We start from the raw sequence: 12,748 nt of genomic DNA, 5'->3' as shown, positions 1-12,748 counted from the left end.
AGCCAGTGGTGTGTGTGAGGGCGAGTGGAGGGGAGGGAGGCCGGCCGCACAGCCAGTGGGCGTGTTTGCTGCCCAGGGAGAGGCGAGGTGTCTTGCTACACACTAGAGTCATGTCGGGAAGGTCATGCCTGTGGGATATTTTGTTATCCATGAATAAGATGCCTGAAAGCACACTTTCCCAGGAAGTAGTGAAAATAGCTTTTTCATATCATGAACAGGCAAGACAGAAGGACTCTTACAAATTCTTTTTTTTTTTTAAGGGATGGCATCTTGCCATGTTGCCCAGGCTGGAGTGCAGTGGCACCATCACAGCTCACTGCAGCCTCAAACTCCCAGGTTCAAGCTGTCCTCCCTTCTCAGCCTCCTGAGTAGCTAGAACTTCAAGCACATACCACCATGCCTGGCTAATTTTTCATATTTTTTGTAGAGATAGGATTTCACTGTGTTGCCCAGGCTAGTCTCAAGCTCCTGGCCTCAAGCAGTCCTCCCACCTCAGCCTCTGAAAGTGCTGGAATTGCAGGCATGAGCAGTCATGACTGGCTGTAATTACTCTTTACAATGGAATCAACAACTAACTCTCTTCCTAAACTTGTTGCTAGTTCTTTCCAAATACTGTTATTACTTCTTAGATCATTACATACTCAATGTGTTTATCATTATTTGAAAAAACTTAATGAAGTAGAAAGTTAAACTAATCATCATCATAACCAGCAAAATTACCAATTACAGATTTTCAGGTGCCTCTAAGGCGAGAGTTGCCAGTGTGCCCCAGCTCCACAATGGGGACTGAAAGTTGTGTGAGGCCGAGGCCACTAAGAAACAGTCGTCAGGTCCACATGGCACCTTCAGAGCTGAGTGAAAGGCGTGGATTTCAGTGGTTTGTAGGAATGGAGGAGAGAAAATAAATGCTCCAATTGATGAGAATGAAGCAGAAACTTCAGGAAGTTTACTAGGAGTTTATCTCCTAGAAGTTAAAAGCATCAAGTTTGAAAATCTTTAAGATCCATTTCGGTCCAAAACTGAAATCCTCATCACTAACCCTGCATTTTCTGAGTGTATTGAACAAATATTCCCCGAGTTCTCGATCTGAATGGAGTATTAGGTGAAGTGGGAAGTTTTGTTTGGTGGTTTTGTGTTTTGTTTTGAAGTCACGCTCCCCCCATTCAGTCCGGAGTAAGCGCACGGAGCACCGTGTGGAGAACGAGCCTTACACACCGGAAGGCTTCAGAGCGCAGGGCCACGACCGCCGAAAGGCTTTGTTGCTGGTGCTGCTGGGAGGTGGGGCCTTGCTGTCATGGCCAGCCACTCACCTGCTGTCTGTCCAGGAGAAGAGGGATGTCCATAGAATGGTCTTTGCCTGGGGAGCAGCTGGGTCGATCTTTAGAGGCCGTGGTGGAGGAGCGTGGGGATGCCTCCCGCAGAGCAGATGGGACAGAGCCCCTGGAGCAGGGGGCAGGTTGACTTGACTGGATTGGGAATGTAGAAAAGTGGAGAGTTAATGCCTGGTGGCGGGAGTGGGGGGGTCTCAGTGGCTTTGAAGTGATGATGCTTGCTTATAAATTATTTCCTTAAAATCTCCAGTCAGCAAGTGCAAAACATCTCTGAGCTTCAACTTCCTTTTGAATCAAGTTATAGGGCCAGGCCCAGTGGAGCACGCTTGTAAACAGGGCCAGGCCCGGTGCAGCACGCTTGTAATACCTGCACTTTGGGAGGCTGATGCTGGAGGATTGATTGGGGCCAGGAGTTTGAGCCCAGCCTGGGCAACATAGTGAGATCCCATCTCTTGAATTTTTTTTTTTTAATTAATCAGGTCGTGGTAGCAGTCACCTGTTGTCCTAGCTACTTGGGAGGCTGAGGAGGGAGGATCGCTTGAGCCCAGGAGTTGGAGGCTGCAGTGAGCTGAGATCATACCACTGTACCCTAGCCTGGGCAACATAACAAGGCGTTCTCTTGCTCTCGTGCTCACTCTCTCTTTCTCTCTCTCTCTCTCTCTATATATATATATGCACACACACATATAGATACACGCACATATATATACACATACATACACACACACATAAAATTAGAGGCGTTTTTTCCATCTATAGAGTACTATGATTGTCTGATCTTGAGACTTCTAGCTAGGAAGTTCTTCCCAGAAAACCAGATCATTCCAGTTAGAATTTAAATCCTTCCTTTCATGCTTTCCGGAAGCATTACATGTTGCTTCACATGAAAGTAAAGTCTAAAACCTAGAAAAAATGCAGGCCCCGACATGAGGCAAACGTGGTTTTGACCCCAGATCTTCCAAGGAGAGGGAAGTGACCTGACCAGTGTCAGAAGAGCCGCTTATCCCCAGATACCTTCTGTAGCATCTGCAGGCTTTGGGTTTTCCGTATGTAAAACGGGTGTGATGCTAACGTCCTTACTCATGACATCGTGGTGAGCATGAGAGATTGCACACAGGAAGTGTCACATGGGCCTGGCGCGTGGCAAGCTCATGATACCTGTTGGCCATAGAATCACTAGTAGTATTCTCAGTATTTTAGTTTTATTTAGAGGTACCTGGACCCCAAGTGGGTTCTAAGTGACAAACTTAGAACAGTTTATACAAAACAAAAGATAATGAATATTCCTGACCACCTTGAGTCCAGATCCCATGTTTCCATGGTTGAGACATTTTTGGTAGTGGTTATAATTTCCTGAAACCCTCCCCAGGTAGTGAGTCCCAGCTCCACAGAAAACTGCCAGGCTTGTCAGACGTCAGTGACACCAGACAGCGCTTTCCATCTCAAATGTTTGATCCATGTTTATCTCTCTGCTGTTACGAAGTGTTTCACTGTGAAACACTAATTCAGACCTTCAGAAGCCGCTTCAGGTGCTTTGTGGTAAGACCATGAACCACAGCACGGCACATTTTGATTTTGAGGGGCTACAATATTTTGTCAGCTTTGCAAGTTTCTGCAGTTCCTTACTTGGATTTCTTGGGTCAGCACTGACTTTTCTCTGTGTTGTGTTTGGTTTTGCCTCCCTCAGGCTCCAGGAGAAAGCTGCAGACACCATCGAGGCCCTGCAAAAGGCCGGGATCAAGGTCTGGGTTCTCACGGGAGACAAGATGGAGACGGCCGCAGCCACGTGCTATGCCTGCAAGCTCTTCCGCAGGAACACACAGCTGCTGGAGCTGACCACCAAGAGGATCGAGGAGCAGAGCCTGCACGACGTCCTGTTCGAGCTGAGCAAGACGGTGCTGCGCCACAACGGGAGCCTGACCAGAGACAACCTCTCAGGGTAGGCAGCGCGTCCCCACCCCCACCCCCACTCCCTCAGAAGGGGCTTCAGACCCAATGGCCTTCACCGGCAAGTGGGGGAACCACATTGTCCTTACTGGGAATTCGGTTCTCCCCTGGGACATTAATGCCAGCTTCTTACGGGTCAGGTGAACACTGAGAACAAGACGGGCTGTTTTTTCCAGCAGTTGTGACGTGTCTTTTTCACATACGTGTGTGTATGTTCATCTTCAGACTGCCGGGTAACAGATGCAAAATGACATAATTGATAAAATATTTTGAGTGGGATAATTCTCATCTGCTTCTGAGACTTAGGGGCTCTGCTGCAGGCACCTTCAAACATCTGCTGGCGGAAGTGGAGATATTAATAATGCATGATTGTTCGTCTAAGACAAAGCAGTACATGCCCAAGAGTTGTTTTTTTCCCAAGAATATTCAGTAGTTTATTCAGATACATTTTATCGATGCTGTCCTTACTGGTGTTAGATGCATTATCTGAGATTAGATTTTATTTGAATCATTTGTTTCATTCATGTACATAAAGCAAAAGCAGCTCTCTAATTTACACAAATGTTAAGTTATTCATAAATAGCACAGATAATTCCCTCTACCTGATCTGTAATCTGCATAACTCCTTTTAGGGATTAGGTGTTCCTTGTTTGTTTTCTTTGTTTGTTTTTTGTGTTTTGTTTTTGAGATGGAGCCTCACTCTGTCGCCCAGGCTGGAGTGCAGTGGCGTGATCTTGGCTCACTGCAACCTCTGCCTCCCAGGTCCAAACAATTCTCCTGCCTCAGCCTCCCAAGTAGCTGGGATTAAAAGCGCTTAACCACCACACCCGGCTAATTTTTGTATTTTTAATAGAGATGGGGTTTCACCATGTTGGCCAGGCTGGTCTTGAACTCCTGACCTCAGGTGATCCGCCCGCCTCGGCCTCCCAAAGTGCTGGGATTACAGGCGTGAGCCATGGCATCCAGCCTCCTTGTCATTTTGAAACCCAGCAAAGAGGAGATTATGACCACGTTATTTCCAATTTAGGTCATCCAGGCAGAAACCCAAGGACTTAACTATACAGATAAAGACTGTGACCAAGCAGGTTGAGAATAAAGACTGACCAAGATCTTAGACTGCAAGATGAACGCCTTCCTGTTGTTTCAAAAGTACAGGGACTTAACGAGTCCACAAAGAGAGTGTGCACTTGCTTTACCTAAAATAGGAATGTTTCACTAAAATACACTCTTAAATGTCGACAAAGGTGTTACATTCAATACTATAAAGATTGTATTGATAAGAAACACTAGTTTCTTAATCCCATGGATTTGTAGCATCTGTCGACATCCAAAGAAATACGGAGTCTTCTAAAATCTCCAGATCTCTAGTGATTGAGCGTCTTTCTGACTCACGTCCTTTAACAGACTCTCAGCAGATATGCAGGACTACGGCTTGATTATCGACGGAGCTGCGCTGTCTCTCATAATGAAGCCTCGCGAAGACGGGAGTTCCAGCAACTACAGGGAGCTCTTCCTGGAAATCTGCCGGAGCTGCAGCGCGGTGCTCTGCTGCCGCATGGCACCCTTGCAGAAGGCCCAGGTGCTGCCCGCCCGTCCTCGATAGCTGGTGATCAGGGTATCCGAAACACTGGAAACCTTCCGTTAGGTCTCACCACCGCGGATTGTTAAAAAGCCTAGCAGGGTACCGCCTGTTAAAAAGAGAAGTAACCATGGTAGAGATTAAAAACACAGATGTCGTTTTGCTTGTTGGGCCAGGCTCAGTGATTAGTGGGTGTTGACCAGTCTGACGTGTGACCCTTCCAGATGTAGCGGCCAGGACAGCTGCCCTGGCTGCTGCCTCAGTCACTCCTGAGAATCTATACTAAAGGTTTAGGGGAAGGGAGCTGACATTACTGAGCACCTAGTGTGTGCCTCCTACAGACACAAATGCTTTTAGCCTCAAACTAACCCTTTCGGGCAAATGAGGGCACCAGCTTTACAAATTGGAATAATTTGCCCAAAAGGCTGCAGTTGGGAAATGCCACGAGGATTCAGCTTGTCCATCAAACTCCAAACGTCTCACGCGCCCATGTTCTTGTGGGAAACACACACCAAAGTTTTTTCTTTAAACACTTTTAAAAGCACTGTGGAATGTACGTGTAAACATGGATGTCTTTCTGATATCAGGAAGCCTAGAAAAGTCCCAGCTTCGTTATACCACATTTTAGACACGATACGTCAATTTCTCTTGAACTGTTCATGAGTAAATCCATAACTGGTCAGAGCAACCCAGTGTTTAAGGTAAAAAGCGTCTCACACAAACTCTGGAAACCAAGGAGGTGAAGAGTTGAGAGTTTGTGCCCGTGGGTGCATTAATCTGTCAATTTTGCCAAAAACACGGAGCCGGGGTCCTCAGGACGACAGCTGAGCCTCGAGCATTCACAGACCTTCCATGTGGGGAAGACGGTGCGATGTTCTCCTCTCCCTCACATGTGTAACTGCACATGAACCTTACAGGATTACTTCCCGAACGGAACAGCAACTCAGGGTTTGCCATTTGCTCTTCATGTATTCCATAGTACTTTTTTAAGTTCTCAACTGGCTTTTGAAACGTTTCATACAAATTAACTTGTGTTTCAGTTTCCTATCTTGAAACAAGAAGGGACCCACACGTTTCCCCCATCTCTTCAGTCTTATATCTTGAACTGTTACATTTAGGCACATATATGGGGGGAAAAAAGAAATTGACTAAAAACTTGGAAGTTATTTTTACATAAAATTGTCATATTTGATTTTGCACGTTACAAATTTGAAAATTAAAATAGCATTAGGAATAGTTTAGTTTTAGAAATAGATGCTTTATACCAAATAGCTTGAAATACCTTGGAATAGTGATGCCTTCTAACAGAATCCAGGGTTCACATTTGCCCTGTATATTTAAATATATTTTCCCAGTATTTACACATTTTTCCATATATTTAAATAGATGAATATAACAATAACCACAAACTACTTCATATATCTCACGTCTGTACCACCAAAGTTTGTCTACCAGCCTTTTCCAGCCCACGTCATTTTAATCATACTTCATTTCTTTTACTCTATTTTGTTTTGTTTTCAGTATGAAAAAAAGTTTTATCCTATATGGAGAAAACAGAATGTCATAAATTAGCTCAAGTAGATAATTTTTTTATTTGCCTAGGCTAACTTTACATCTTCATTATTTCTGCCTAGTGAATGAAGAACCTGTTCAGAAGTGGAACAGTGAAGATAAACGCTGCCTTTCTTTCTTTCTTTTGCAGATTGTTAAATTAATCAAATTTTCAAAAGAGCACCCAATCACGTTAGCAGTTGGCGACGGCGCAAACGATGTCAGCATGATTCTGGAAGCGCATGTGGGCATAGGTGAGCTTCGTCCTTGCTGCCGGCACGTCCTGGTGGCCAGGTCACCCCTCTGCTAGACAGAGGCCCATGGCAGCATGCAGGTGCATTCAGGACACCCCATCATCACCCTCGTGTGTGACCAGGAAGGCTTGTGATGATGGTTTCATCCATTCTTCTCCCCGTCCCTGCCCTGTGCGTGGTGTGCGGAAAGCATTTCCTCAGCTCCTTCACCTCCGTCTTCTAGGTGTCATCGGCAAGGAAGGCCGCCAGGCTGCCAGAAACAGCGACTATGCAATCCCAAAGTTTAAGCATTTGAAGAAGATGCTGCTTGTTCACGGGCATTTTTATTACATTAGGATATCTGAGCTCGTGCAGTACTTCTTTTATAAGGTAGGCGGATCGCCGCTCCCCCTCACATTTTCAGCAGCAGATCACACACAGGCTGGCACGACCCTTGTCTGAACCACTTGATGGCACAAGAGGTCATTGATCTCTAGGTAGCAGCAACTGTCAGAAAGGAAGGAGTGAATCTGATAGCAGTCATCTCCCACTTAGCCGTGGCTTTGCTTTTTACAGTTTCCATTAGCTACAGTCAACCCAGGCCCAAAAATATCAAATGGAAAATTGGAGAAATAAACGGTTTCTAAGTTTTAAATTGCATGCCATTCGGAGCAGCGTGATGAAGCCTCGTGCCGTCCTGCTCCGTCCTTCCTGGGATGTGGCTTGTCCCTTCGTCTGGTGTGCCAATGCTGTGTGTGCACTACCTGCCCCTCAGTCACTCTGTAGCTGTCTTGGTGACCAGGTTGACAGATCACAAGAAGAAGAATGGTGAATACGACCCGATAATATATTTTAAGAGGAGGAGGGAGAGACCAAATTCATGTACCTTTGATTAAGATATATTATTATAGTTATTCTATGTTTTGTTGTTACTCTCTTACTGCGCCTACTTTATAAATAAAACTTTGTCATAGGTGTGTATGTGTAGGAACACACATACCCGTCTACAGTGTAGACAGGGTTCAGGACCTTCCGCAGATTCTTCATCCTCCCTGGGTCTGGGAATGTACCCCTGAGGATGAGGAGGCCCTGCTGTGCCACAGGAGACCCCCAGTCCTTTTCTCCCCTCCACAGAATTGAGTGTAGAACCAGTGAGAACCTTTCAGGTGGAAATGTTTGAGGAACGGTATTTTAGAATTCCTCATTCACTGTGCAGTTCGATTCTTTCCTGTTTATACTGATACCTGCATTGCCTTCTTGTTTCTCTTGGAGCTGACAAATTTCCCCAATACGTTGTCTGTCCTCAGAGTGGCCAGAACGTGGTCACATGTGCATTTCAGTTGCCCCTGAAATAAGAGAAGACTTTCTAGAACCCTTTAGTGCTATTCTCCCGCACTCTGGGCACACGTGGATCCCTCCGCCCACGTGGGACAGGCCACGTTGGAAGTGGCGGCTGCTTCCCTCTGCCCCATCACTGAACTAACAGCTCTGCCTTGCCTTTCAGAATGTCTGCTTCATCTTCCCTCAGTTTTTATACCAGTTCTTCTGTGGGTTTTCACAACAGGTCAGTCCTAGGGTCTTCAGGGACAGGCCGTCTGAGCCTTCTTTTCCTTCCCCCAGTGGGTGGCTGCCGTGGGGAGAGGAGACTTGGGAATGAGCAACACTCCCCAGCATTGCGAGGAAGCCAGGGTGCCCAGCAGCAGGCGGGGTGAAAGGTCAGGCGTGGGGTGGGGGCCACGGTGCTGAGGAGTTGCCGTCCTGGAGGCCGCTTATTCCGTGTCTTCTGAAACTGCTATGGCCCTGAGATGAGGGCTAATGATGATGTGGTCTCCCCAGGGCCCAGCAGTGCCGAGCTGGGTATCCTGACACCACTGCAAGAATTAACTCCAACTCGAGGTCCTTGTGGACATGGGCCACCCCGGTGCCTGGCACGTTAACATGTGCACTGTGCCCATAGGGGAAGAAGACAGTTCCCATCCAGGAGGGGTGAAGGACTCCCCGGGCACCTGCCCTAGATGGACGCCTCCTTCTGTCACTCGTGTGCTCAGTGGTTGGCGGGCCAACTGCCTTCATGGGAAGTGACTGGAACCAGAGTCACTGAAGCTTGAAGATGGCAACCAGAATTGCAAATGTTTTCTATGACTTTTTTCCTTTTTTTTTTTTTTTCCTTGAAGTTTGTGCTGATAGAATGGGATGAGTCAGTGTTAGGCTTTTGGCCAGCTGTGACTTTCATCCTGAAATCACAGTTGATCTCACAGACCCTAGTTTATATCGTTAAGCTTTGAAAAGTGCTCTGATCTTTCTAGGCATTTCAGAAAGAAAATATATTTAATCAAAAGATCCAGAAAGTTTGTAACAATGCACTGAGGCGCCACTTCCTTGTGACTTTCCTCTTACAGACTTTGTACGACACCGCGTATCTGACCCTCTACAACATCAGCTTCACCTCCCTCCCCATCCTCCTGTACAGCCTCATGGAGCAGCATATTGGCATCGACGTGCTTAAGAGAGACCCGACCCTGTACAGGTACCATCCTCCACACAGCCTCTCCTGAGAGCACAGAGAATAACCAGGCAGCACTCTGGCAGTTCTTCCAGTAGCCACCTGGCAGACCCCAGTTAAGGGCCAGAAACATTCAGCATCTACTGATACTCTTGCTTGGTCAGGAGCTTCTTTAAACTGGAAGCAACATAGTTCAAAGGGAGACTCTTTAAGCCTTGCTGGATGGTTTACGCTGCATTTGGAACATCTGTGTGGAGCCAGTTTGCACTTTCCTGTGCTTTCTAACAGTCCTAAGGGAGCCGGGGTACCAGCGTCTTCCTCGTTGTGACTCCGGGGAGTCTGTGGCCTAAGTTATCCTTTAAAACCATGTGTGTTCCATTCAGTGAGAAAAAAGAAAAACTAATAGCTCTGCTTTCAGGGTGTCTTTTCTCCCAAAAAGTTATTTTTTTTTAATAATATGGAAGAGATATTTTTCTGCTATTTCAGAAATGCCCCCCAAGGTCTCTGGAAGATTCAGTATGTTACTGTTTTCCATGGTCTTTTAAATTGTATTAGTCCGTTTTCATCCTGCTGTGAAGACATGCCTGAGACTGGGTATTTATGAAGGAAGAAGGTTGAGTGGACTCACAGTTCCACACGGCTGGGGAGAGGCCTCACAGTCATGGTGGAAGGTGAATGAGGAGCAAAGTCATGTCTTACGTGGTGGCAGACGAGAGGGCGTGTGCAGGGGAACTTTCCTTTATAAAACCATCAGATCTCGTGAGACTTAGACACTATCAAGAGAGCAACATGGGAAAAAACCGCCCCCATGACTCAATCACCTCCCACCAGGTCCCTCCCACAACAGGTGGGGATCATGGGAGCTACAATTCAAGATGAGATTTGGGTGGGGACACAGCCAAACCCTATCATAAATTAAAATTTTATTTTTCAGATAATTTTACATCCATATGCAGTTGTAAGAAATAATAGATTCCGGCCGGGCGCGGTGGCTCACGCCTGTAATCCTAGCACTTTGGGAGGCCAAGAGGGGCGGATCACGAGGTCAGGAGATCGAGACCATCCTGGCTAACACGGTGAAACCCCATCTCTACTAGAAATACAAAAAATTACCCGGGCGTGGTGACGGGCACCTGTAGTCCCAGCTATTCGGGAGGCTGAGGCAGGAGAATGCCATGAACCCAGGAGGCGGAGCTTGCAGTGAGTTGAGATCCGGCCACTGCACCCCAGCCTGGGTGACAGAGCGAGACTCTGTCTCAAAAAAAAAAAAAAAAAAAGAAAGAAATAATAGATTCCGTGGACCCTGATCCCATGTCTCTCAGTGGTGACATGCAAGAAACTGCAGTCCAGCATCACATCCAATGTGTTGATGTTGATGCCATTCTCCTGTTCCCTTATTCAGATCACGCAGCTTTCCCTGTGCTCATGTACGTGTGTGTACATGACACCTGTCTGTGTGTGTTCAGTTCTGTGCAATCTTCTCACATGCGTGGTTCCTGCATCTACCACCACAGCCAAGACCACGCGCTTCCCTGCCCAGGATGCTGCAGGAATCCGTGCATCAGCCTCGCTGCCCTCATCAGAATATTTAGCCATTCTATGGGATCTTGATGGCTTGGACCCAAAAATAATCACTGTAGGTGATTAAGGACGACGATAAAAAATTTGTTGTACGTCTTTAATAATTGGGAATAAATCTGAGAAAACGGGAGAGGATATACTGTTCTAGACATGTATCCAGAAGGAATCCTGCAAATTCTATCTTATTGAACAGGCGTAAGGTGTCACGTCAGGCATAAGGTGTCACATCAACTGTAAGGTGTCACATCAGGCGTAAGGTGTCACGTCAGGTGTAAGGTGTCACAAGCTCGGTGAATGTCAGGTGTGTGCCTTGTGTTCCGTGTTCGTTACTTTCAGAAGCAGCAGCGCATGGCTTGCATCTCTCTGCCTATGACGATATTGCAGTGAATATGAGAGAGAAAGAATCTAAGCAAAAGTTAGCCAAGGACATGAATGGGTAGTAAAGTGCTGGTTGTGACGGACATGCCGCATTTGTGGCCAGAGCACAAACCTCGTGTTTACTGGCCACACACATCTTATCCCATGAAGACAACGTCCAGGGACGGCCACCCCGGAGCCCGGGGGCGGCGCCAAGTCCTGATTCTCGAGGACACACGCTGTGCACTTTTCTCCTCACACAGGGACGTCGCCAAGAACGCGCTGCTGCGCTGGCGTGTGTTCATCTACTGGACGCTCCTGGGACTGTTTGACGCGCTGGTGTTCTTCTTTGGTGCTTACTTCATGTTTGAAAATACAACTGTGACGAGCAACGGGCAGGTCAGTACGGAGCTCGAGCGCGCCGACTCAGCTGCTCGGGAATAAACCCTTCCAAACCCATGTGATGATTTTGTCAAAGCAGTAATTCAGTGCAGCCCGCGCAGCTTCCCAACGGGGTCAATCGCCACATGCACGTCGCTCCGGGTCGCATTACCTGAGTGCTGAGTGTCACTGGAAGGAAATGTCCTACTGAGGTTTTTTGTTTTTTTGTTTTGTTGTTGTTGAGACAGAGTCTCGCTCTGTCGCCCAGGCTGGAGTGCAGTGGCCGGATCTCGGCTCACTGCAAGCTCCGCGTCCTAGGTTCACGCCATTCTCCTGCCTCAGCCTCCCGAGTAGCTGGGACTACAGGCGCCCGCCGCCTTGCCCGGCTAATTCTTTTGTATTTTTAGTAGAGACGGGATTTCACCGTGTTAGCCAGGATGGTCTCGATCTCCTGACCTCGTGATCCATCCGCCTCGGCCTCCCAAAGTGCTGGGATTACAGGCGTGAGCCACCCTGCCCGGCTGGCCTGCTGAGGTTTTCAGAGTTTATCTCTGTAGCTTACAGTTCACCATCAGCTCATTACTTAGTGGTAGAATTACACAATTTAGACATTGCGTTGTTTTTGGGTTTTTTTTTTTTGAAACGGAGTCTCACTCTGTTGCCCAGGCTGGAGTGCAGTGGCACGATCTTGGCTCACTGCAAGCTCTGCCTCCCAGGTTCACGCCATTCTCCTGCCTCAGCCTCCCAAGTAGCTGGGACTACAGGCACCCGCCACCACACCCGGCTAATTTTTCTGTATTTTTAGTAGAGACGGGGTTTCACCGTGTTAGCCAGGATGATCTCCTTCTCCTGACCTCGTGATCCACCCATCTTGGCCTCTCAAAGTGCTGGGATTACAGGCATGAGCCACCGTACCCGGCCTAGACATTGCATTTTTAATATGAGAATGAATTCCATGTTGAGCCCGTGTTAGATTTCCCCGAGCACCGTACTTAAGTCTGCTTCTTTTGCAATGAACAGATTTGTAGTTTTCTGGTGAACTTTCAGTCTCTGGTTGGTTGCCTAATCCCTGGGGGTTTGTTTTATTTGTATCTTGCTTTTTTCTTTTTGCCACTGGCTTCCCTTCCCACCCTCAGATAATGACTACCAACACACACGTGGTAAGGCAATCGTGGGTTTGTCGTTTCTCTGTGTTTTTGGAGTGCATTACAAATGAAATATTTCTCGAAAATATTTTCAAACGTGACTTCCTGTGTGCTTTGTCGATGGAAACGCTGTTAGCCGC

The 12,748-nt window shown here is 47.2% G+C and overlaps 1 protein-coding gene across 1 annotated transcript in view; it reads left to right on the top strand.

The window, feature by feature from the left end:
- The window catches only part of ATP11A (ATPase, class VI, type 11A), a 74,203-nt gene that overhangs the window by 48,400 nt on the left and 13,055 nt on the right, over positions 1-12,748 (top strand). The window contains exons 17-23 of the mRNA XM_011979442.1: positions 3,019-3,270; positions 4,683-4,857; positions 6,560-6,662; positions 6,886-7,031; positions 8,146-8,205; positions 9,041-9,168; positions 11,346-11,481. Coding sequence (XP_011834832.1) covers positions 3,019-3,270; positions 4,683-4,857; positions 6,560-6,662; positions 6,886-7,031; positions 8,146-8,205; positions 9,041-9,168; positions 11,346-11,481 — 1,000 coding nt within the window. The remainder of the gene's footprint in view (positions 1-3,018; positions 3,271-4,682; positions 4,858-6,559; positions 6,663-6,885; positions 7,032-8,145; positions 8,206-9,040; positions 9,169-11,345; positions 11,482-12,748) is intronic.

The sequence above is a fragment of the Mandrillus leucophaeus genome, unplaced genomic scaffold, assembly GCF_000951045.1.
Source record: "Mandrillus leucophaeus isolate KB7577 unplaced genomic scaffold, Mleu.le_1.0 Scaffold201, whole genome shotgun sequence".
Classification (NCBI taxonomy): domain Eukaryota; kingdom Metazoa; phylum Chordata; class Mammalia; order Primates; family Cercopithecidae; genus Mandrillus; species Mandrillus leucophaeus.
This window is presented reverse-complemented; position numbering and strand designations above follow the sequence as displayed.